Here is a 26,248-nt window from a genome sequence, read left to right as displayed (position 1 = left end):
AAACGCTGAATACGGGATTATGTACAGACAGATCTGCTTTGCGCCTGCTCGCTCCCTGCGCCTTGCCTCCGGACCAGCAGTGTAGGACCCCAGGGATGGAGGCATTACGTGCCTGGGTTCAGCCTGCTCATCAGGAAGCTCTTGACGCTGGGGGCCGGGTGCACGTCGTACTGGTGCCTGCGGCGCTCGATGAAGGAAGCCAAGCGGGAGGTATCCAGTGGGATCTTGGAATAGCTGCCGTTGTGCGGTTGCAGCCACGGATGCTGTAAACAAGTGGCTGCTGTCGGCCTTCTCCTGAAGTCTTCCTGGAGGATAACGTTGATGAAATCCCTGGCGGCATGACTCACATCGGAGAAGTACTCGGGCGGGAAGCTGAAATCTACTCTGCACACATTGATACAAGTCTCCTCTTTGCTTTCATCCAGGAATGGAGAGACACCACTTAACATGACGTAGGTGAGGACCCCAATGCTCCAGATATCCGTGCTCAGGGAGACAGGAAGGCCTTGGATAACTTCAGGAGCTGCGAACTCTGGGTTTCCAAGGAGGTGGTGGACATGGTAGTGACCTGTGATCTGAACTGCATCTTCCAAATCAATGATCTTGACACGAGGTACCGGGATTCTTAAATCAATGAGCAGATTTTCTGGCTGTTGAAAAGATAATAACAAAAACTTAATTATATTACATTTTTGCAAATAAAATGCGTAGATTTCATTTAGGTTTAATAGCCAATCAAAACTCGCATTTAATCAGATGTGTGAGGTACAGATCAGGAGAGTGAATGACAAGGAACCAGCTCAGCTGCTGTTTACACTGCTGTAAATTCAGATCAATGCTGAAGTTGCAATGACAACATTCTCTTTTGCACTAGGGCAACACACTGAGATTTTGCACTTTGTCCCAAATACTCACAGTTTATTTTCCCAAACTAATCTCTACAGATTAAGAGCACTGACAGATTTTTAAATTTTGATAAGACTTGTGTATCTCTGATCAGTTTATTTAGATTCCATTTATTTACATGACAACTGGCTACATAAATGTGCGTAACTTGTAGCAGAAATGTTCTTCATGAAGTAAAAGTTCAACTTTGCTCCCACTACCACGTATCCTGGGAGGGACTCTGGTGCGTGCCATTACTGTTGCTGTCGGTTGAAATGGATGGAGATGCCAGTGATCCCTTATAAACGCCAGCACACAGTCATGCCTCCAAGCCAGGGTGCAATTATATTTCATCCCAGTTGGTTTTCCCTCTGTTTTACCAACTCTTTTCAGTATTTAAGATCTCTCTCTATCTCAGTGGGAGATGCTGAGCATTGCCTATACACTCCGCTCTGGGGACTTAACATGGATTTTGCTTCCTTTGTTGGCTCTGAGGTGATTTCTGAATTTACTCCTTGCACCCTCTCTAGGCTCACTTTTCTGTCCTATAGCCCCTCATCCTCAAGCATATTTTACTGCTGCCTCATGGCTACATATATAAAGCAAAGTTCACTACACTGCTGTTCAAATCTCTCCGCTTGCTCTTCTCTTGTGCAGTCTGCATCGACAAAATCAACGTGTTCTTGAGCAGGATCCTGGGACAAGACAGTCCGTGGCTAGGTCTGCTGTCACTACCAGCACATCTCCTGCTTCCCACTTAGCAACAGAAGGTGCTTTATTTAGCATCCCTCATTCAAGAGAACTGTAAATAGGTCACAGAAAATTGGCTTCCCACCTTGTTTCTGGGAAGTATCTTGTGATCAAATAGAGAATTCAGTGCAGTTTCTTACCTACTTTTTGGCAGGTCCTATAAATACAGCAGAAAATACAAACAATCTTACTGAAAGAAACCAGGATGATTTAGCCTTTTGGGACTAATGCTCACATAAGGTACTGTACAAAAGGAATCTTTTTTTGTAGTGGTAGTAGGCAGCAGAAGAATGAAAGCATCACTTCATCTGACATGCCTGGGGGTTGAGAAGAGACCTCCTTGGAGCTGGATTGTCCACTATATAAGAAAGTTAAATTAATCTCTCATTCTCCATTTTTAATTGGTATTTAAGTCTGAAAATTTATAGATTATCTGATATCCCTGGCAACCAGAATCAATGTTGCAGATCTCAAAACTCAAAACACTTGATCATAACTTCAATCGCTAATTCTCTGTCATCCAAGATAACTGGGATGTTGGTGGGGACAGCAGTACAATGCCAAATCCAGGACAGTACAGTGCCTCCCGCCATGTGTGCTAACAGAAGGAGGTACGAGCTGTGCTAATCTAGCTGAGCGTGTCATTAGAGAATGCCTGAATTTCTTCTCCACAATGCAGCTTGTTCTTCCTCTGAACCTCTCCCTGGGTGTATTTCCCACCCAGTTCCCCTCTCAGGCTCTGCAGCACAATGCAGCATGCTGCTTTCCTTTGCCCCTGCCAGCCCTCCCCACCTCCTGCTCCACTGCACCCTCCCCTCCCCTTGCTTTGGGCTCTCCAGGGCACTGCTGCAGATGTGAGGGAGGCAGCGCTCCTTCTGGCCTGCCCTGAGCTGCCTGGGCAAAAGCCAGCTCTGCTCAGGAAGCTTGGTAGCTAAGTTGGTACAGGTGTGAGCCCAAACCATACCCTGTGGATTTATCTAACTAACTCCCCTTCACGCAGGTGCTAGTGTCATCTCACTCTCGTCTCAGATATCCTCCTTCTCCTTCATTAAATCCCTCTTCCAGAAAGCCCTTGAGAACAAACCAGTGAATCGAGGAAATAGGTGTGTCTCTTGTCTGAACGAAGAAAAAGACCTTGCGCTGCAGGTCAGTAAGTCCTTTCTCTGGTCAATAGGTCTGAAAGATAGCGCTTGTCCATTTAGCGACCATCTCTTTGGGGTACAGACTGCACCTCCTCCCTGTCTGTGCAGCTGGGAACTCTCTGTACCAGGGCGCTGATTAATAGCATCATTCTCTTCTTACCTTTATGTCTAAGTGAGCCACTCTGCAATTGTGAAGATACTGCAAGGCTTCCATTGTGTCTCTTATATAGAAAGCGACTTTTTCCTCCATAAGTTCATCATGGTTCATTAGATAATCTAAGAGACGACCGTCATCCATCCTACAAACAAATCAATCCCTGCACATGAAAGATCACATGGTATCTCCAGGAACAGTTAATATTTGAAAACAAAATTGCAATGGAAACTTCGTGACCTAAAAATGGAGGAAACTAAAATGCAAGATCTGATGAGCATTTAATGATATCTTGAGATACTGCAGGCCATGGAAGTGGTAGAATGATTAATCTTCAATTGTTATCTCTGATCCTTGAAAAAATTAGCAACAGTCTCAAAGTAAACTCGTTTACTTAAGGATGGATTCAATAGACGGAGGCAATTCCTTTGAAAACAGATCCTCTTAATTATTTGGATTCATCTGTTTATTTATAGAGCTGGTTGCATAATGCAGAAAAAAAATCACTGACATTTTCAGCTGGTAATATGTTCTGTGGGAAAACTAACCCAATAAAATTTTTCCACCTAGTTTTATTTATCTGTATAAATAAACAAGCAAAGAGCCCAAATATACTTTGTTGGATATACCGTAACAAAGAAGCATTTTGGATTTTGGTTGCTATTTCTCCTTATAGGGGCAAGCATAGTTGCTACACAGCTCTTTTCACCAAGAAGTATTAGAACAATGCAGGCTTCAATCTAGCTGAAACACATTTACTCGAATATAAAAAGTGGACAAAACTGCCCAAATAAATCTGATGCTATTCAATGGGACAAACTAACTGCTGATACAATTACCCAGGCTTCATCAGAGTAGAAAGCAGTTGTATTTGTCTCTCTGAATCTTATTTACTGTACAGAAAAGGTAGTGGAAGCTCTGCAGAAAATGGCTATTTCATTTGACGTCACAATCAATAAAAAACAGATGACAAAATCTTTGCCCTGCTGAAGTCAGGGTGAATTTTATCCTTGGCTTTAATAGGGCTGTGATTCCTACCCAGACACTTGAATTCAAGCTCCACTACTTACAGTTCCAAAACTAAGATGTAAGAAGTAGGAGACTCATAGGTGTCGTGGATAGTGATGTACTGAGGATGCTGTAAGTGCTGTAACAAAGCTGCTTCATGAGCTGCCTGCTCTTTCTTTTTCATTTTTTTACTAATGAATTTTACAGCAACGTCTTTCCGGGTGGCTTTGTGAACGCATTTCTTTACTATGGAGAATCGACCCCTGAAATAAAAAAAAAACCAGAATAATGAAGGGGCCTCATGAATAAATCACGCCTAGTTTTCAGTGCAATAACAGACTGATATTCAAAGTGTTATTTGATTCAGCACATTAATATTTCACAAGGAAGCAGATTTAACTAGTTGTTCCAACAAAGAACCTCCGTCTCTTACCCTGGGTGTAGAGATTCTTTGGGGATTAGCAAACACTGAGAGCAAACGGTGTCGCTTTGCTTTGTGCAGCCATACTGATGTCCTCTAACAATCTCCCCTGGGTTCAATTTGCTGCCACTTATACAGGTCCTATCTCTTTTTTTAGCTGTGGGTCTCCCTTCTCCAGGTGCTTTAATAAAGACCCCAAACTTTCTCAGACAACTAAAAGAAAAGCCTGGTTAAATAATCACTAACCTATCATTTTGTCTCACTGTTTCAGGCACACAGTAAGAAATGAAGAAAAAAGCTGGCAGGAAGACATTTAGGAAACTCATACAGACTAGTGCCTAGTACCATTCCTGAAAGTAAAACTGCCCAGTGAAACCGTGTGCTGAACTTGGCCTCTTATTAATACATCACTCTTCTTTCTACAGAACCAGAGAGACTCCTGTCCTTTCAGCCACGGAATTACTCGCCTCTGATCTCTGAGCTGAAGAACTAACTGCATTAACCTGAATTGTTTGCATGCCCCTTATCTGTTGCCTGCGCAGAGCACCGAGGGCTGACAACGTATGCAGCTCCTATTTAGGCTCCTGTTCAACTGACCATCCCAATCAGCAAAGCACTTCGGCGTGTGATTTAAGTCAGTCACATGCCTCACGTGCTTCAGCAAACTCAGTCTTTGAGATTAAGTTTATCCAAAACCAGCAAATTGTCATGACTTCAAAAGCTCATATCAAATCAGAGATGTCAGAGGCGATACCAGCGAGAGCTAGCAGTGGCTTTCAGAGATTTGGCTGCCTAATTGTTCACAAGTTTGCCAGGTTGTAATCCTCAAATCACAATTGATCTTGAAAAACAGGATTTAGTCCATATTTTAGCCAGTCTATATTTTAATCAGTACTTAACATGCTTTTGCAAGGAGCAGCAGTTTTTGAGCTAACTACAAAAAGCACCCTAAACTTTCCTCCAAGGAAAAAGCTTCAAGCCATTGTTTTGATGTTTTATTGCAGTGATAAGCGGGGTTAATATTACCTCCCAATCTCATGGAGCTCTACATAAGCGAGGTCAAAGTTTTCCTTCCATGAAATAGTGGCACCATCAGCAGCAGAGTCTTTGGGAGAACAAAGGACATTCAAGAAAGCATAAAATTAAAGACAGTTTCCTGTGGACTATAAACTGCATATTTTAAAACTATGGGAGACTATATTACCTAAACCAGCAAATATTACCACTAGGAGTTCAGTTTCATACTGCTCAGGCACAACTCCAATGTGTTGCACCACTAAAAGCCAGACCTCCTGAGAGGAAGGCATGGATAAGGTGGATTCAAATCTGTCCTTGCAATTTTGGGCTGAAAAGGGCCATATGGAAAGTCTAAGGGCATGTCTGTGTGTAACTGGGAGATAGAGCTATGCCATGTGAGCTCTCGTTTCATCCAGCACAGGCTATTCAAGCCAGTCACAGACCTAGTTACGCACTAGAGCTGCTAAAACATAGGGAAACGTGGGCTCTGCTCACAGTACAGTTGTGAGTGAGCTGTACCCCAAATTCCTGCAGCACCATGTGCTGGGGGCTCACCTCCATTGCAGCCTTCCTATGCTGGCTGCATTGCTCGGGGGGGGAGGGGGGGTACTTTTGCAAGCTGACTTGCAGACCCCAGCTGGGCTGCCCAGCAGAAGCCCCTGGTGCTGCTGGCATTGTGGAAAGGCAGGGGACACACTGGGCAGGATGTGGAGCCTGCTGCCCAGAGATGAAGACAAGAAATGGTCTTCGGATAGAAAGCAGGAACCTGCTAGGAAACTGCAATAGCTTCTGTGACAGAGGGAGGCTGTGAGCCCTGGTGGAGGAGCGACATGAAAACCCTTTCTAGTGGCAGGAGCTGGCTCTGAGCATCTCCCAGGCTTTCCCTTGTGTTCCTACCAGCTCCAGGATCAACGTTTTTATCGGGACCCATCAAAGCACAAGTCTATCTCACCATACTGACTGCACAGGTGGACACCTGTGCGCATCCGCCCCTCCTTGCCATGCCCCACTCACCGTACTCCGGGAGCCTTACAAATTCAGACGGGTCACTGGGCAAGCTGATCCCCCAGGGATTGCTGGCGCTCACTCGAAACTGATACTGGCAGCCTGGGGCCAGGTCCTCAATGACAAGGTACGTGTCCAAAGTTGAGGCTACCGACTGCTGCCAGACCTGCGAGCCTGTGTTTTATGGAGGGAGAGAAGGAGAGCTGAAGGAAACAGTCTCAATACATGAACTCAGAGCAGAGGCTTTCTCTGCCCAATGCATGCAGTACCCTGGGAGGTAAATCCACAAGGTTTTTAAAAGGCAACGTTACGGCAGACCAATGCATTTCTGTTAAACCAGAAACAGATCATAGGAAGCTATTTTGTGTTGCAGCCACCTTTCAGTCTGGCTAAATGAGGGAAGAAGGAAATGCCCCTCGCTTGACCGATAGCGATGGAAAAACCACAGCCCAGGGACAAGCTGATCTCTCCAGCAGCCTAGCCGTGGCTGTGTACTACAAGTGGTGTCTCAGGGCAGCGTGATAAAACAGGAATGGAGAGCTGATTTGATGACAGCTCAGCTGTGAGAGAATAGGTAGCAGAAATACTGCAAAAAAAATATGGACAAGGGAGTCCCAGGTGAAGCTGAGACAGGGCGTCAGTGCAATCAACCAAGTGCAGATGAAGTCTTTCAGAAGACACGGTGGCTACAGTGCTACAGTGAAACCCGGAGCTGCGGGAGGAGAACCAGCTTTCTGAAGGCTTAGTGTGGGCTTTTTGCAGATGAGCAGGATTGCAGCAAAGAAAGAAATGTGTGACTCATGTTTCTGCTCCTAACAGAAACAAACCCAACCATTGCCTAACCTGTGGCATCCAAAGGAGCAATACTTTATGCATCTGCACAGGGTGACAGAACAGAAAAGGACCCCTGGGACACTGAGCCTTGTCACAGCCTATGATTACTTTCAAGAATATATAAAATTTTATCTTATTTTAGTAAGTTCGGGGCTTTTTATTGTTACATTATTTACCATGACCCATATATTTTGTGTGCGCTGTGGGCAAATTCTGATTGCCAGGTCTCACAAGGTCAAGGCTGGTTTTACAGGAAAGAGTCAGTGATTCCTTTGGAGTGGGAGGAATACTGAAAACTGAAAACACTGATGCTTTTTTGCTGTTTGTTTTGGTGGCTGTTGTTAATAGTAAGAGCTTTTATTCTTTCACAAAAATGCCAGTCACACTAATGGCACAGTGAGGGTCAAGGCAGAGTTTTTGCTAAGAGAAGGTATTAATATGATGGAGTGATTAAATTTGCACATTTACTAACATGAGGTAGGGTTTTTTGAAGGATGAAGGGGAAAAAACAGAGGCCACATGCCTAAGGCAAGGTTTACTGCCCAGGGACACTCACACCTTTGCAGGAAGAATGCAAAAAGGGATGTGAATCATTTCAAATGCCCTTTTCAAGAGCACATGCCTGTACATATTGGGAAAACAGTGCATTTAATACCTATCTAATTCTTCAGGGGAAAAGGATGGTTGGATTTAAGAACAAATGGATTTCAGAGCTGAGCTTGAAAAGTATGCAGGGATCTGTAAGTCTACCCAGATCAAAAAAATAATGAGGCTGCTTTGTTTTTGCATTCTCAGGAAACATCCACCAGAAAGGATGGATACCATGGTGGTAGAATGCAGATGATGAAAGGATGCCTTAGTGATGGATATGTTTTACCTTAGCACACTTTGCTTGCCATAAGTGACCGGAGCAAACAGAAAGGTCTGTAATATATGAGAAGTTGGGCTGGATGGTAGAAGGGCTTCTTTTGGCCTTAGACTTTGGGATCAGTGGGCAACAGCTAGTGGCACCCCAGTGGTGGCAAGGATGCTTTTGGGACCTGTTGTGCCATAAAGGAGACTTACTTTGTTCTCATTCTCCCCGCCAGCGAGCAGAGCTCAAACCACTTACCTTCTTCTCTGTACTCTACAGTGTAGCCTGAAATGGTGCAATTGCCTGTACTGGATGGGGGCAGCCAGCGTAGGATCACAGAGGTGCAGCTTCTCTCCTGAGCAATGGGACGATTTGGGGCAGCTGGGACACCTTGGGAAGAGAAAGCAAGCACCAAGTCCAGCATCACATCAACAAGCGCTAGTGCTTTATTCTGAAGATCAGGTGTATCAGGTACATCAGGTCACTACGAGGCAGCTGCGCCTTGCAGAGGGAGCGCTCTGGTTTACACTGGGTTACCAGCACAACCAGAGGAAAGGCAATGTCATGGTCCTGTTCACCTGCCACCGTGGGTCTGAGACCTCCATACTAGCAGCTGGGAGAGAACCGTGCTGCTTGCAAGCCCTGCTGCCTTGACATGATCTCACAGTACTACAGGGCAGGGGGACTATCTTCTTGCTCACAGCTGGTGGTCAACTGGACTGCGACGCCTCAGGGAGCTCCCTGCGAGACTGTACAGGAGAATAGCCCCTTGGGTGCAGAAGATCTGTCTGAGCTCAGCTGCTGTAAAGGCAGAGCCTCTTTACCTGCCACCTTCTGCTGCTAATTTTTGCTCCAGCTCAAGACCTGATGCGAAGCCCATGGAACTGAGGAAAACAAATATTCTCGTGGACTTCACCAAGCAGCAAGTAAGGTTCTGGAGGTGGGGAGTCACCTTGAAGTGTCCAAAAATGACACGAGAAAGCCACTCAGAGTGCTTCTGGGTGTATGGCGCTTGGTAAGTTTGGCAGCAGATTGACAAATGACCAGTAATTCTGTGTTTTGCTCAGGGTTCCCTTCAGCACAGGAGTAGTTAGTGCAGCCACTAATTTGCTTGGATAAATTGGGGAAATTATATCTCTAGGACAGTTTGTGAGACCAAACAAATTGACTTCTAAATGCTTGTGACACTTCTGCATCTGTAAGTCACCAGTTAGACATTCGTCTCTGTGCCATCCCCTTCAATGCAGCAGGCACCCCTCATCTCTCATGCTAACAGATCCCTTCCCAGAGCTGGAGGTCATGAGCATCAACTCATCATTTCATATTCATTACAATTAGATGGGTCACTAATTACAGCACTGAGAATTCAGGCTCGGAGATGTGTCTCTGAGTTGAGTCCCTGCAGAACAGTTCACCCAGGCCAAGCTTTACTCTCACCTCCTCCGTTCCCCGCAGAGAAGGGGAGGCTGAAAATCAGTGTCACTGGATCCCAGGTCCCCCCGCTCCAGGCAGGCTCTAAAGCACAGAGCTGCCTGTGGGCAGCTGGGGCATCATCCCCCCAGGGGCTCGGCAGCCCGAGGGAGCTCAGCTTCCTACTGAGCCCCTGGGAAGCAGCGCTGCGAGCAGGATGCAGGAGCTGAACCAGTGCCAATGCATTTTCATTTCCCAGATGTGATGCTTATGATCAGACGACTTAATCAAGCACAAAGAGTCTGCGATGCCTTCAGCCATCAGTGGGAGTCTTGGCTGAGGAATGGTTGTATGATTTTAACGTCTCAATTCACCTGGCACAGCTCCACGTCCGGCTGCCTTTGCACCGGCTATTCCTGTGTGCTCCCAGCCCCAACCGAGGGACCCCGTACAGGAAAAATCCTGGGTGTTAAGGTCAGATGTACTACCTTGAACTTTGATGGTTGCAGAGGTTGATGCGGTTCCATGTTCATTGGTTGCCACACAGGTGTAAATGCCGCTGTCCTGAGGCATCAGGTTGCAGATTTTCAAGGTGAGCTCCCCGGAGTCACTGTGGATGCAGGAAGCCCCGATTATAACACGCTGTTCACTTGCTAATGCTTTTTATACCAGTTCCTGTCCTGCGTCATTGCAAACGCACGTTGCTGTGGTTTAACCCAGCAGGCAGCTAAACACCACACAGCCGTTTGCTCACTGCCCACCCCTGCCCGGTGGGATGGGGGAGAGAATCGGGAAAAAAAAAAGTAAAATTCGTGGGTTGAGATAAAGACAGTTTAATAGGACAGAAAAGGAAGGGAAAATAACATTGGGGGGGGGGGGGGAAGTCAAATTTGTGGGTTGAGATAGACAGTTTCATAGGACAGAAAAGGAAGGGAAAATAACAACAACAACAATAATAATGAGAAAAGAATATCCAAAATAAGTGATAGTGATGCACAATGCAATTGCTCACCACCCACTGACCGATGCCCAGCCAGTCCCCAAGCAGTGGTCACCGCCCCCCGGCCAACTTCCCCCAGTTTATGTACTGAGCATGACGTCATATGGTATGGAATGTCCCTTTGGCCAGTTTGGGTCAGCTGTCCTGGCTGTGCCGCCTCCCAGCTTCTCGCTGGCAGGGCATGAGAAGCTGAAAAGTCCTTGACTAGTGCAAGCACTACCTAGCAACAACTAAAACATCGCTGTGTTATCAACACTTTTCTCACCCTAAATCCAAAACACAGCACTGTACCAGCTACTAGGAAGGAAATTAACTCTATCCCAGCGAAACCAGGACACACGTGCATGCAAATCCTGTTAACTCATTTGAAGGAACGTCCCTCCAGCAATCGGTACCCAAATACAACCCCTCCGTATGTCAGGACTAGGCCATTAACGAAACCTTTGAACAGAATGGTCCAAATTGCCTGTCAGGCAATTCTGCTTGTCTTCTGTGGCCTCGGGGGAGATGGGGAAGGATCACTCAAGCAGCAAGCAAAGTCCAGGAGCTGAACATTTGCTGTGCCTGTCCAGAGCTGGATGCTTAGATTCCATATATCTGGAAAGATTTCCCCAGGCACATCTTTCCTATCTTGGGAGACGCTGAGCTGCTGTGCCTCTGCAGTTAAGTCCAACACACGCCGGACAAATTGGGCTTCCCGCAGATGCAGAAGGCAGTCACACAGCGCAGCGTGCCTGATGTTTCTGGGAAGCTTCAGACCCCTGGAGCATATGCCGTTGATCTAATGAGGCTGCCAGGCCCCGGTCAGAAGGCTGGACATCTCACAACAGCTACGGATAAAGAATGATTAAGCCAAGTTCGTGAGAGACACTGAATCTTTGGGCCAATCTGAGCAAATAAACAGCTCTGCAGAGTCTAGTGAATTTATAGCAGGTCTGTACATAGTCACTTCGGTTTGCACATTGCAGTCTTCAACATGCAATTCAAGGGAGTCAGCCTGAATTAAAGGATTTTGCTTGTGTAACTGCTTTAGCTGTACTGGAGACCCAGCTTAGAGCCAACAATAAATTCCCTTGATGGCAAAAGTAGACTAGTTCTTGAATGCGTAATCTATCAGAAACTGCAGAAGGACATGGATGCCGGTATAACTGCCTGGACGCTGCAGCCTTTGCTGGTCTGACTAGGCTGGTTTAAAACAGCATGAAATATTCCGATGCCGGTATAACTGCCTGGACGCTGCAGCCTTTGCTGGTCTGACTAGGCTGGTTTAAAACAGCATAGAAATATTCCCTTCCCCCGCAATCCGGACGCTCATGCCAGCAAGATTTGTAAGACAGCCACTGATCTGCTGGGCCTCTCCTTGGCAGGCAGTGTCTTCACTGAAAAACAAATACGAGTAACAGGACAATACAAGTGCTGATAGCGCACAGGGAGCCAACGCACAGGCGAAAGACTGTGATGGAAAACAGAACCCTCTATGGAAATATCCCCCCAACCCAATTCCAGCCAGAAGCCTGAAGATTAGGCACTAGCGATCTACTGAGTAATGGCTAAAAAGACAATTTTGGGTGCTTTGGGGCGGCCGCACAACCCAATGGTCTCTGAAGGAAGCTCTTGATCAGATGTCATTTTTTTTATTGAACATGTAAAATCCTTTCTCTCTTAGTGTTCATTTTTCTCTCTCAGTGATTTTGTACTCCCTGGATTCATCTCAGCCTGAGCCAGAAGTGCTGAAAAGTTCACATGAAAGATTGCTTCCCGGAGATTTCCACTGCAGTTTGGCCCAAATCGCTTATATAAGCTGCAGATGAGCATCCAGCAGCAGGCTGTTACCTGACCTGAATTAAACTCCAGTTCTTTTTGGATCTTCCCAGTGCTTGTTGTAAAGATGGTTTTCCTCCCCCCAAGCCAAGCTGGGAACATCGTGACAAGCATCTTTCTGTCCCAGCACAGCCAGATGTAGCCTTCCCTGGAGCACATGTAGGCTCTTTTAGGAACAGCTGAGGAAGGGCTCAGGAAAACTGCAGGAGTTACCACCTCTGCCCATGAGATGAGAAAACACCCAATGATACGGGTGTTGCAAGCCGGTGAGGGCTTGCTGTGCTCGACTCCCGTTCCTACCAAAGGTGAGCATGGCATCAAACTCAAGCAGAGAACATGGAGACAGTATCAGCCAAACTAATATTAATTGCTTCTGGCTTGCAGCTGGCTCAGGAGGTCATGGCCTCCTGGGGCAGAGCACAACCAGAGCAAGCTCACGGCTGCCAGCAACACACTCTGTGGATATAGTTTCTGTGGGAAACTATAGAGCTACCTGAGACCCAAAGTTTGACCCTTTCTAGCTGATGTGTGGTGCAGGGATGTGCCAATACACCATGCCAGACTTGATTAACTGCATTTCTAATGAGCCTTGTAGCCTGGCTGGTGCCATATTTGAGGGCAACACAACCATCATGACCAGCTATGCTGGGATCCAAAGGCAGGACCTTACCAAGATGACACCGTGTAAGTGGCCGTGCTGTTGTCATTGTCAAGGATGTTTTGATCTGGTCCTTTCCAGGTTATTGTTGGTTTGGGCCGTCCGCAGACTTTGCACTGCAGCATCACTGTGTCGCCGAGCAGGCAGGTGATGTCCACTAACGGCACAAGAAACTCTGGAGCCACTGGAAAAAAACATGGGGACACAAACATGACACCTTCTTTTAACCTACAGGCGAGGATGTTCCCCATACAACTCTAGAGAATACATTATAGGACCAGCTATGGGATTTGGGTCCCAAACAGCTGGAGGTCCTGGGATTATGTTACCAAAACTCCCCCTTCACTAAAAGCCAGCTGTCGACAGCTCAGCAAAGGAGGGAGGGGGGACTGTCCGCCCCCCAGCCCTGTGCTCTGGCAGGAGGGCAAGACTTTGTGAAGGCAGGTTTGGGGGGTTCAGCCTCGCCTGCGGACCCGAGCTGTCTGAGCTGAGCAGCCAGCAGAAGGACCGCTTTCCCTGGGGACCGAACGGTGGAGAGCTGCCTTTGCTGTAAACGCTGATGGGTGCAGAGCATGCTGTTGCACTGGAGTAAATCACAGCTGCTGACTTGCCCCTCCGTGCCAGTCAGTGCACAGCTGTCCTTAACTCACCTTCTTGAATGAAATTGGGGTTGATTATCTGAAAAATACAAAGAAATGAAAGCATTTATTTTTCTGGACAGTGACAAAGAGACGTCCGGTTTCACACGGTAACGTGGTGAACCTGACCAGAACCGCAGAAGCACTGACCAGTGGCTACAAGCAACCTCTGACAACCGGCAGACGCAGCAAGCTCTAGTGACAACCGAACAAGCCCGTGCACAGCTGGGAGAGTAAATGAAAGCTACGGCTTCTTGAACTCTGATAAAGCATCACAGGTAACAGGCACAACACTAAGGCTGAGAGGGTGGACATGCTTTCTCTTTGCTTGGGTGATAATGCTCAAGCCATTAACTCCTTTCTTCCCGGAGGTGGTTTGTGCCCCCCTGTGCCCGGCTCCAGACCCATGTCACACAGTGCCTGCAGTCACCACGCACCTGGGGCGTCTCACCAGCGCTCTGGCCACTAACCAGCTTTGGGGAGACGTCTTTTAACTTCTGCTCAGCTTCAGGAAAAAAAAGGTAAAGCACTAAAACAGAAATACTGGCTTCTTTTCGCCTACTGACAAGTATCAGTCCTGCAACAACTCTTGATGTATCACAATGAGTGAAGTTTCATTCATTTCATTGGACTGCTGGAAACTTTCCAGCTTGGACCTAGGTTTGGATAACTGAGAGTTATTTTATCTAACTAGTTAATTGATCAAGTTAGCGAAGACTTGCAAAGCTACTCTCTCGCCGTGGCCTATATATGCCAATTGCCTCATGTAAACCCTGGAAGCAATGGTGGGAATAGCAAAGATAACGCCAATAAGTTCTCACACGTGGCATCAACCCTAACTACATAGCGGTGTACAATAGTATGGAGGTTTTAGCTTCATTAACTGTTTTAATAATCTCAAAAGGTCTTGTTATCCAAATTCAAACGAATAATTTGATATCAAGCACGATAAACACCAGTGTGGTTTATATCGCCTTAAATATCTTTGTTACTATCTATTTCAGAGCTATTTTGGAAGATGCCAATGAAGCAGTGACCTAATTCGTGGTCTGCCAAAGCTGATGGGAGTTTTTGCAGTGGCTCAGAAACCAGGCCACGAAGCAGAAGCAATAACCCTTCAAAATAACATAGATACATCTTCAAGATTTATATTTCTGCTTTGGCTTTATAAATAGTTTTCCAAGGTCAATGGCTCAGGGTGCCATCCAAGGAGGCGCTCAAGCATATTCAGGTTCATTTTTGTTTCATAGCCCTTCTTTATAGCCCCAGGCAAACCTCTGATACCAGCACTGACACCTCAGGGTCTGTTTTCCCCCATCACCACCAGAAAGCCTGAATGAACCAGGCACAACATGGACTCGCCACTCACAAAGGTTCATTTTTTTCCCCATAGAAACATACCTTACGTCAACAAACTCCTCGCCATCTGAGACTGAGACTATTCTTTTCCTAGCAATAGGTAGAATTTGATCCTTCGGGACACATCTACAGAGAACACAATGTTCACGGTACCGGCTGAAACAACCGGCCAATGCCAGTGCTTCATACTCTGTGCTCCAGAAACAGGTAGGGGCTGCTGCTTGTGGGCAAAGCCGCTCTCAGTTCCTAGCACATCAGTCCTAAAGGTCTGTACCTGGCAGGCAAAAGTGTGATGGTTTGGATTCTCAGATGCTCCCAAGAGTGCTGAGATTTCAAACATTTCATTCCCAGCATCCTGGAAGGAGCCACTCTCCGTCTACATCCCCGGAGAGGGCTCTTTGAGAACTATTACTATATTTGGGGCTTCTTTTTTTTTAAAGACACATTGGGAGGCACCCCTGCGGTGGCGAGGGGGCAGGAGAATGTGCCACCCCTGTTTGGATTCTCAGATGCTCCCAAGAGTGCTGAGATTTCAAACATTTCATTCCCAGCATCCTGGAAGGAGCCACTCTCCGTCTACATCCCCGGAGAGGGCTCTTTGAGAACTATTACTATATTTGGGGCTTCTTTTTTTTTAAAGACACATTGGGAGGCACCCCTGCGGTGGCGAGGGGGCAGGAGAATGTGCCACCCCTGCAACGGGATGGCACGGCTTGGCTCGGCAGGCAGGAGCCTGAGCGGGTGAGGGAGCCAGCCGGGCTCTTTGGGTCCCGTGTTGGGTCTTCTCCTCCTGGCTGCACCTCCTGGCCCTGGTTTCGCTTGGAAAGTGCAAAGCCCCATCTGAAGGGTGCAGCTGGGCACCGACGCCAGGATGTGGACCTCTGGCCAGCCACCCTGGGAGCCTCTCAGAGGGTGAGGGGCTCAGAGGCAGCGATTGCTGCTCTGCAGGAATCAGGACCCACATACGGCCCCCTGGATCCCCACAGGCAGGAAGAAATCGGGGCATAAGCGGGCACTGGATGAAGAAGAACATCTTCTCTCCCACCTGTGCATGTGGAAAAGGAGAGACGGAGCTTCATGATTAAGTTGTGTCGCTCACACGACACAGCAAAGGAAGAAAAAGCTTTTCCATGGACAACCATCACTTGCCACTTTTTACTCGGTGAGACCGTCTACTTACCAGCTTAGCAACCCCAGGCATCAGCTCATTTGTACATACATCTTCATTTGTGTAGTTTTTGGCTTATCTGGAATACACATCTGTCCTGCAAAGCTCTCCTCTTCCTTCTCTGCAGCATGCACTAAGTTCCCTTATTATTCACTGATTTCCATCCTTGTAGGATTAGAAATGAGGAGAAAGAAACGCTGATAACACTTTATATTAATTTTATAACTCTAAAGGATTAATTAGAAGATGCAGCTACAATGATAAATGTAATGGATATATCTATAAATAAATAAAGCTACGTTTCTAATTACTTCCAAGGCACAATCATTTATAATAATTGCCTTACCAATGTTTTTTTCCACTGCCTCACCATGGGAATATCAGAAAGAAAATTACCGCCGCTAGATAATATTGGAAGAGTCTAAAATTTCCATTTCCTTTGCTAAAACTTCATCTGTTAATTAATAAAATTAACAACACCCCTACAGCCATGTTGCGGCTTTTGCCTGCTGTAAGTTCAGACAAAATAAAAGCCTATTTGCAAGAGTATGTTTAAGTGCTACCAAAGTGATTTAATACATTAATAGAGATTTGGTCTACTTTGAAGGGGGCGTCAAATGACAGAGTGAGAAGTGCAGAAATAGGAAAGCAAAGGTTCACAGCCAGATCTGCAGCTGGAAGCCAGCTCCGCTGGCTCACACGTCCGCTCCCAGGCCCCGGGGGTTTGCTGCCTCTCTCTGCAGGCTGGCCAGGTTTCCAGCCTATGGGCGGATGGCGGGAGATGACAGACTCCACAGAGTTCTTCTAGATTAAGTGCAAGACCTTCAGAGATGATTTCTTCATTTGCCAAATAGGTTTCTAATCCCCGTGGGTGGAGAGGAGGGCTCCAGAGCGTGGCGCCGCTGCCCTCGGAGGACAGGAGCTCACGTACCGCTTTTCTGCGCAGCCTCCTGCCGGTGCCAGGGCTGGTTTCCCTGATGGATGGACTTGCCAAGCACCTCCTGGAGCCTCTTGAAAATGATGGTGTGTGCAAAAAGCTGGAAAAGCTGTCAAAATCCATGCAAGTAACTCTTCCCAATTCTTTTCCTCTTTCTCAGGGCTTTTACAGAGAGGTGAAAGCCAGACCACGTTGCTCTGAAGAGCAGAAATCCTGGCCAGCGAGGGGCCCGGGGTGGGCTGCTGGCAAGCAGGGTGAGGTGCCGTGCACTGAAATGGGGATTACGGGCAGGTGGGTGCAGCTCCCCTGCAGCCGCCGAGGCTTGGGGGTGCAGCACGTGATGCTGCCAGAGATGCTCGCATGGGCAACACGGTGGGCACCAAATCCAAGGGACTTCTCCCTCAGAGAAAAGGAGGTGAAAGACCACCTTCTTCAGCATGTTTTCCCCCTTTTTAAAGCCCCTGCTCGCCCTAGGGAGCTCCCACACAAGCCGAAGGGCAGCAGTGGTGTTTGCGGGGGTGATACAGGAGTCCTGGCTTCTGCGCATCACTCCCTCAGAGAATGCTCTGCACTGCTTTGAGATTACCAGGTGGAAAAAAGCCCTGCTGGTTATGTGGCTTTTGTGGAGTTTTACTTTTCTTCTCTCTGAAAAGCAACATGAGGCTGATCCCTGAAACCCCACTCAGTCTGTAGCGGTTTGAACGAGGATCTCACAGCCCGGGCAGCAGTGGTGTTTGCGGGGGTGATACAGGAGTCCTGGCTTCTGCGCATCACTCCCTCAGAGAATGCTCTGCACTGCTTTGAGATTACCAGGTGGAAAAAAGCCCTGCTGGTTATGTGGCTTTTGTGGAGTTTTACTTTTCTTCTCTCTGAAAAGCAACATGAGGCTGATCCCTGAAACCCCACTCAGTCTGTAGAGGTTTGAACGAAAAAAGCCCTGCTGGTTATGTGGCTTTTGTGGAGTTTTACTTTTCTTCTCTCTGAAAAGCAACATGAGGCTGATCCCTGAAACCCCACTCAGTCTGTAGCGGTTTGAACGAGGATCTCACAGCCCAGCCCTCAGCTGAGCATCCCTGGCCACGCGGGGGAAGGCGGCCCGGGGTCTCACGCTGACAATGGCTCCCTGAAGAAATCCCAGCAACCACCTGCGCCACTGTGGCTGCCAGTCTGGCCTGCGAGCGAACAAACTCAGGGGCATGGAACTACCCAACGCAAAAACTTCTCACACCATCTTCAGCGTCAGTCCACACCAGGCAAACACAAACCCTAAGGGATGAAACTCGGTTGGCAATGCAGTCACTCCTCAGGTAAGAAACATAGCCGGCTCTTTTTTCTAGGAACATAAACTTAGTTGAAATGAGATAGATTTATTTTTTCCATTGGATGAAATACCTGTAGCCTGCTCCAGGGTAGGTGAAAACTTGTAACGCTCCCTCTGCGGCCAGGAGAGTTTCTGTTTCCCATACAATGACAGCTGAAAATGGAAACCCCACACAAGGTGACGAAGGCAGACCATGAAACGGCCTCTGCTCAAGTGATGTGGGATCTAACGCTGACCAGGCAAAAACAGGGAGCTGAAGTGGGAGAACGGGTCAGGGTTATTCAATAAAAAAACCAGAAATAGACCTTGCTTCTCCCTCCTCCAGCCTGCGCTGTTTCAGGGCTCAAACCAAGAAAGGCACACGGGGCGTGTACTTGGATGCCTTTGGGAACCTGCAGGGATCTAAGTGACTTAGATCTAAGTGACTTAAGTGTAATTTAGTGTAACAGTCAGGCTTTAGAAAAGCACCATAGGTGCTGCCTCCAGCAACTCAGTATTTCGCAGTACTGAGCCACTTCTTTCCTGGTTTGTTAAGCTCCTATTACAAAGATAGAAAGGCATCTGCAGCAGTAGCAGCAAAGTCCACCTGCAAAGTGACTCCAACCGCCCTAATTCTTAGCAAGAGCTTATCTCTCATTTGTGCACACATGCTGTACCTGGTGGGGAGCGAGAAACCATTCTGCAACGCCAATGGCCGGTCCTGAAATGCTCTGCAAGCGCAGCTCGGCTGCCAGCGAGGGCTTCTTGCCTTGGCCAGGGTTTGCTTCTCCGTTGCAGAGATGTCCTCGCCGTGCCTAACCCGCCTCCCTGGAGGAGGCTTGAGCCCAGCCCAGACACGCACAACGCACAGAAGGGCCCAGCGGTTGCGCAGATTTTTCCAATGCCACATTTCAGTCCCATTTTAAGGGAGCGCATCAAAAACAGGAGTGAGAATATTTTTTCCCCCAAAGCATAAGGCTAGGCTGCAAACCAAGCCCTCTGTAATAAGATCCATGCTTTATCTAAACAGTAGAGGGCATGTTTACTCCAAGACAAGCAGCTCAGCATTTTGTAAACACTTCATTACACTTCTTGTTCACTGAGTTAAAATAAAATATTGACGCATTTGCACATGCCGGTAGCAGAGTCAGCAGCACGTTCCTTGCTCCCTCACTCAAAAAAAAAAAAAAAAAATTAATGATTCTCAGAAAAAAATGAAATTAGTTACAGATGAATTAAGCCAACTCTAATTTGCAGGAAAAGATCTATCAATCCGTCTCTGACTAGGTCAACTTTTACTTTGAGACTTTTTGGGGGACAAGCTCACAGTGTCACCAGCCTCCCCTCCCCCAAAAAAGAAACAAATTAACAAGAGAAATTTCTTGATAAAAGGAGCAAATAAGGATCCCGCTACACATGGATAGACGCTACCAAAGGGAAAATATAATTTAAAATGGGAGAATGGCATCTGATGAAATGTCCCACGGCACCAGCCTTTTGGTGGGGATGGGGGATGCCTTCTGGCACCCAGCATGGATGGGCTCAGCTGCCTTTGAGACTGATGGAGAAGCCACAAGGGATGCTGACTGTTGTACACGCATCCGTGCAAAGCAGAAGTCCTCTTGCCCTCGTCACGCTCTTGCTGCGAGGCCCTAACGGCTGGTGTGCTTCAACGGCTGTAGCTGTGGGATGTCCAGGCACCGTGTTGTAGCACTCTACCCCCTTCCGGCAGATGAAGTAGGTCACTTCTTCCTTTTCCAAAAGCTTGCACTGCCAGCTCAGGCTACGTCACACCTGATGAGCCACCTTCCTGGTCAGTCTCAGCAATCCCTGGCCGCTCAGGGCAGCAGGACAGCAGTGTTGCCCATGGAGGCCACCCCAGGGAAACGCAGGAGGTTCTCAGGATTGTACTCGTTCATAGCGTGAGAACAGGCCAGGAGAGGCTTTCTTACCCGTATTGTACAAGATCTCGCCAAGAGAGTATGTTAGATCTGCTCTGGAGATGGACAACTCAAGGCAGGGGGTGAAGGCATTTGCCTAAAGCACTTGGAAATTCTTGGCCTGAGCTGAGTGTTGACTTGGAGCCAATGCTGCATCCACCAAACCATTACTTAACCACTTGGACTGTGGGGGTGGTAACACAATATTCTTCCCTACAGGATGTTTCCTAGTGCTTATCTTGCTCTAAGTGTCTCTGAGTAGTTCTTAACATGCTAAACTGAAAAAAATAGATTATGAAGCCCAATTTAGGTACCTTGGCAACAGCCCAGCTCACTAATCTAATGATGGCACTTCCACTGACTTGGGGTGGGCCTGGACTTCATCTCTCCTTTGCCCAGCTAAGAAACTGGAACAAACTCTAGACACTCGGTGACAGTTGTGTGTTGGTCAGGATTAATTGTAACGCACTGCAGTTGGAGTCGCGCTGTGCAAAACAAGATGTCTGGAGCCATGTCAGATCCCTACATGTGAGGTCCACCCCAAAGCCTGAAGAGCTGCTGCTGAATTTAGTGAGGTTTAGCTCGGTCAGGTCTTCTGACTGCTGGAAGGACATTCGCTTAGACAAGAGAGGTAGCCTGATAGGATTTGCACAGTTGACTTATGACCCCTTCATAATTGAAACCCCATGAGACGTTACGACACAGAACTGTAGGACAATTAGTTGTGTCATTGTCCAGGACCCCAGACTTGGGTGTGGACGATATTTACTGATTCACAAGGGCATACACCTTCTTCCTAAAAGCGGAGCTGCCTGTCCCTGTGCAATTAGCTGCAGACATGTGGAAAGGGAGTCTCCGATCTTTCTTAAATATAGGTTACCCCTATCCCTCGCGTGGCTACACATGCTCCTTAAGTGCCCGCTCCTACACTCACATGCCTAACAGGTGAGTTTGCACCTTCTATTTTGTGAAACAACAGTGCAAAGCAGAAAACAAAGGAAAAAACCCAAATTTCATTTCCATCCTTATGTACTTTGATTACATATTGATAAACAAAGAGAAAAGAAACAGTCAGCAAGAGATACTATTTCTATTCAAAGTTACAATGAATGGAAAGTTCTCCAGGGCCAGCATGTCCCTGCGTAGGCAAAAACACAGTAATGGCATTCTAGCTCTTTTAAACAGTCACCCAGTATTTCAGTTTCCTGCTCTCACTATATGTGTTCTCCACGTTTCTTTCTTTTCATGTTTCCCCTTGAAACAAAACAAAGCCAAAGCGCTTCAGAAATCTGGAATCTACTGAACAGACATGTGGTGTTTTATAAACAGCAAGCAAAGATACATCTGAAAGACCATAGTAGCTGTGGGACATCATGGATACTACGACCAGCTTACCGACTTCTTGTGCCGTGAGTAAGCTGGAGGTAAATTGCACTGACGTTTCCAAGTAATTAATACAGCGCCTTTGCATTTAGAGACTGCTCTCTCTATTCCAGCACTGGGTGCACGTTCTCGTGCACGATGGGAGGAAGAAGTATGCCAGGGGTGACAGTCCTATAAAAGAAGCCAGGTGACTTACCCTGTTATTACCTGGCTGTAATAATAGCTACCAACGACTCCTCCTTAATGACACAGGGAGGGCCTCATGCACCTCTGAATGTTGATGGCCAGGACACAGTTCTCCTGCCAGCACTCCCAGTGTCTATAAAATCCATCACGAGCTGAGCCAGCTGCGAGGACAAGGTCTTCCCCCTCCTCGGACAGCCAGTCACACAGTCTCCAGCTCACCTGGGAGCTCGCCAGCGGCTCTGCTGGGACGTACCACGTGGAGTAGGGAAGGGAGAGCCAGGCGAGATGCTGATTTTCACTGCACACACAGGCTGGGGTGGAGGGGTAGCACAGCTGTTTAACAATTATTTAAGCCTAGGACACAAAGCCTAAAAGACCCGATGAAACCCTGAGCCAGGCTCTGGCGGTGGAAGTAGCTTGCCTTGCCTCTGCTTTAATGAGAAAAGACTTTAGCTCCCAAGGCCTTAATATAATTCATTTCTCAACATGTTTGAAAAAGGAGCATCAAAACATTCATAATAAAGGGAAAGGGAGAACAACTGTGGCTTCCAGTAGTGAACACCCCAGACCTTTACAGACTAGACTTCCCCATGGCCACTACTAGGACTGTTTCCCTCATGAGCATTTTAGCAGCCTGCCCTTGCTCTGCTCCCTCTGGATGATTTTGTTTAGTTTATACTGGGTATCAGCAATCCCTCCCCCCCAATATTTCTTAGCTGGACTAACGAGCTGATCACACTCACTCTGGGCTTCCTATGTACTAAAACCAGCACAAAGCAAGGGCTGTGCTGCTCCTTGCAGGGCAGTGTCACCTTAGCTTGGCCTAAGTCACCCCCAAAATCGCACTCATTTTCTCTCCCTCTGCCATTTTAAAGACTTGCTCAGCCCCAAAGAGTTTTTTTCAGAAGCAGGCTTGACCTTTCCAAGCCATGAGGAACATTGTGGCTCCTGGGGACTGCAGTGCAGCGCAGTGACACTGCCTCCAGTAAGTGACCTGGGAGATGCAGGACGGGGTTTCTGAGTATAAATCAAGTCACATACCAGGCACGTAGTTACTCCCCCAATAGCAGATTCATACCATAAGCTAAGACTTCACATTAGTCTTTAGTTTAAATAGAAAAGCTCTTATCTCCTGAACTTCAGCGAGGCAGGCAAGAACAGTAGACTGTACCATGGTAAAAAAACCAAAACAGACAGACAGACCCCTGTGGAGCATGCCAGAGCTGACTAGAAATGCCAACAGTGTCAGGACTCCACTGACAATTTTAAAACATCTGGTTTCCCTCCTGTTGAGCAAAGTCAAAACACAGAAATCCTCTGCAAAAAGAATGGCGATTCTCACCCAGCTCCGTACAGTACACCTGTATCTCAGCCACCTTTTACTCCACAGGGCAATCTCCAATGAGCTAAAGCTTGCAGAGACTTATGTGCAATAACTGGGCACTGCTTTGTAACAAACACATACACTCCTAGTTGTTACCTGTGACTGGCAAAATGCTCTTTGAAAATGCAAACATGCTCCTGAGAATAAGGCAGCTTTAGTGGTAAGCACCATTCAATCTCCAGGACGTCAGCTGGGCCAAAAGCTTTTCTTTAGTACACACCCCCTTCTCAAAGCTGTGTTTATTGATGCCAACGCAATTAAAATAAAAGAGAGCCTTCAGGTTAACAGCTGAAGTGGTGCATCTCAATACACTTCTCCCCTTTTTTTCCCTCCAGGAGGAAGATCAGCTTTCTTTTGCGGGATGTTTATAGCGCAGCCTGGCTAACGGCATCCCGACATCTCCCAGGACACACAGATATCCCTGTTCTCCAGTGACCTGCCCTCTCATCTCTACAAAATCGCTTATGTCTCTCTGAACCTTGCTCTTGCCTGTTTCAGTAGGAAGCTCTTTCAGCCTTGGTACAATGTATTCAAATGCTTGGTGTGGTCACTATAGACAGAAAAAAATGGGTCCTGCAAGATACTAATTGAGGAGAACCAGACATATAACTCTCATGATTTTAAGCTCCTTCGGGCTCTCTCAACAAGGCATGTCTCGGTCACTCCACTAGAATCGGTGGCTTCACACTGGAAAAAGAGTAGTGCAACGTATCATAATTTGGGTCCACCTATCTGCATCAGCCTTGTCTGTGATACGGGTACAATAACACAACCAGTTTTACCATTCGCCTTCAGTACTTTTATAGAAATGCAATTTCCCACTCTGCTAGGAGAAAAAAAGAAATGTTGTCTTTCCTAATCTTCTAGATAATTTAAAGCACTAGTTGTGGTGCAACAATACTTGCTCCAGTGATTTATAACACAAGCCTGACTAGCAGCTCAGCATGCATTGCCAGGGCAAGGGGTGTTTTTAATATAGAAAGCTGCTACGTTTATCGGCAGTTGACACGCATGCATTATTGTTTCGATGAATGAGGTCCCAGGTGGGAAACAGCGACTGAGGGTGGCTACATGAGCCTCCAGCTCAGCAGGAGCTTGTTCCTCAGCTTCCTCCACTGCTCCCATCACAAAGGCAGCCCAAACTCCAGTTCAACGCTTGGCAAAACCAGAATCGGCGCTTTGCGTGACTCACACTTAATTGGCACATCTGTCCATGAGCGATAGAGACCCACCAGCTCCCCTTTCAGCAAAGGCATTTCAAAACGGGCACATGTTCTTGGAAAAAAAAAAATCACAAGGATGATTGTCTCTACCTCCATGCTAGTATTGGGGTCAAGGTCATCACACTCTGATTCCTCTGAGCTGTTTGTGTCCTTGTTTGGCAGCATGAGGAGGAAGAAAGAGAACAAGAGATTAGAAGAGAGATTGGTTAGACAGGGCAGAGCAGCACAGGAGTTGTGAGCAGCATGGAAATGGGTAACAGTACAGAAAACGCTCTAAAAAACCAAACAAAAACCAAACCAACAACAAAACAGGGGAAGCAAAGGCAAAGACATGCTTTTGCCAAAGAAGAGGCAGTGATTCTGCAAGTCGTTCAGGTAGTAAAAACAGCGAGGAAGCAACAGGAGGAAGAACTGTGGCCACCATGCTGGAGCAACCGCTTCCCTCGGGCTCGGTCCTTCCCCGGCTGACCACAGGGCTGCAGGGTGGCTGCACAGTGGGTGCGAGGGGTGCCCGGATTGCAGTGGCAGGGTTCCTCCTTTTGCACATGCCATGGCTATTTCACTAGGCTTACAAGACGGAAAGCCCCCGCGAAGGAAAACACTTAATCATGGGCTCTCCTGGAGAGGGGTGGATCCAGAGGACATGCTCAAGTGCTTTCCTCAATCAAGGCTGGGCTTTGGTTGCGTCAAAATCACAAGTGTTTGCTTGCCTCTGACGGGAGGGAAAGCCCCAGATTAGTCCTGAGCAGGCCTCATGGTCGGTTTATAGGGATGGATCCTCTGAATTGGAGCACAGTAGTCAGGCACCCAGAGCAGAAGATGGAGCTTAACCCCACAGTTCTCAACCTTTTCCATACTGGGAGATCTCAGAGAGAGAGAGACAGACGCAGACGCACACACACACACACACAGACACAGACACACAGGAGACCCTCTCCTGGCAAGACAGAGTCAGCATCTTTGCCCTGGCTGATAATATGGAAAGAAAAAGGTCATTGAGACCATCTCCCCAGACCAAAAATCTTAAGCATCTCAAGGTTGAGAACCCCTTATCTTAAGATGTGGTGAAATATTGACCTAAAGAAAACTCATCAACTTCAGTAAGGCCATTGGTTCACCGCTGCAGCTGCTCTGATGGAGCTGCAGATTGGGCTAGGTCAGAGGTCAGTAAATCACTATTGTCCCAATTTTAAGAACAGTTATTTAACCATATATATAGTTGGGTTTTTTAATGAAAATTACTTACTTGCATGTGGGATGCCAGGAAAAAGAAAATGAAAAACAAAGGCTGCATTTTATCTTGCATGCAAAAATCCTGCTAAAATGGATACTACAAAAAAAGAAAAAAAAAAGATAACTGAAGTGGAAAAACCAAAAACAAAACAAAAAACAAACCCAAAATTGCCGCCCCCTCCCTCTCTCAGGAGAGGATGCTATAGGGGGTGAAAAGGATGGGAAGCAGGAGAGCAGCACACAGCTTTCAGATGGCCTTACTCACTTTAACAGAGACTTTGTTTCCCAGAATATCCTTGGATTTACGTGGCCCATTGGCTTCATTTTTGCCACTGCTCTCCTTTTCCGCCCGCTTTCTCATGCGCAGGGTATGCCATGAACATGACTTCCTGTTGTACCAAAAAACGCAGCAATCAAACGGCAAATCATAGCAGGAAGGAAGGATTTGGAAAGGGGAACCAGCATCCACATTTGCAATTACTGCAGTTCCCTAGAAGGTGAAAGCCACTGGCAATATGCCTATCTCAATCTAAGCAATG

At 47.1% G+C, this 26,248-nt stretch overlaps 1 protein-coding gene across 1 annotated transcript; it reads right to left on the bottom strand.

Annotated features, from left to right (window-relative positions):
- Nucleotides 1-104: 104 nt before the first annotated feature.
- On the bottom strand, nt 105-24,770 carry LOC109279349 (kalirin-like). The gene is made up of 10 exons (XM_019470919.1): nt 24,567-24,770; nt 13,609-13,636; nt 12,971-13,142; nt 9,968-10,089; nt 8,328-8,459; nt 6,392-6,556; nt 5,387-5,465; nt 4,002-4,202; nt 2,938-3,076; nt 105-650 (listed from the first exon to the last, which is right to left on the bottom strand). Exons 1-10 carry the CDS (start codon nt 24,639-24,641, stop codon nt 105-107), a joined length of 1,659 nt encoding a protein of 552 aa, XP_019326464.1. The 5' UTR covers nt 24,642-24,770.
- Between the last annotated feature and the right edge of the window lie 1,478 nt (nt 24,771-26,248).

This window comes from Aptenodytes forsteri, unplaced genomic scaffold (assembly GCF_000699145.1).
Source record: "Aptenodytes forsteri isolate BGI_AS27 unplaced genomic scaffold, ASM69914v1 Scaffold255, whole genome shotgun sequence".
Taxonomy (NCBI): Eukaryota; Metazoa; Chordata; class Aves; order Sphenisciformes; family Spheniscidae; genus Aptenodytes; species Aptenodytes forsteri.
Note: the sequence above shows the minus strand (reverse complement) of the source record. Positions and strands in the feature narration are given on the sequence as shown.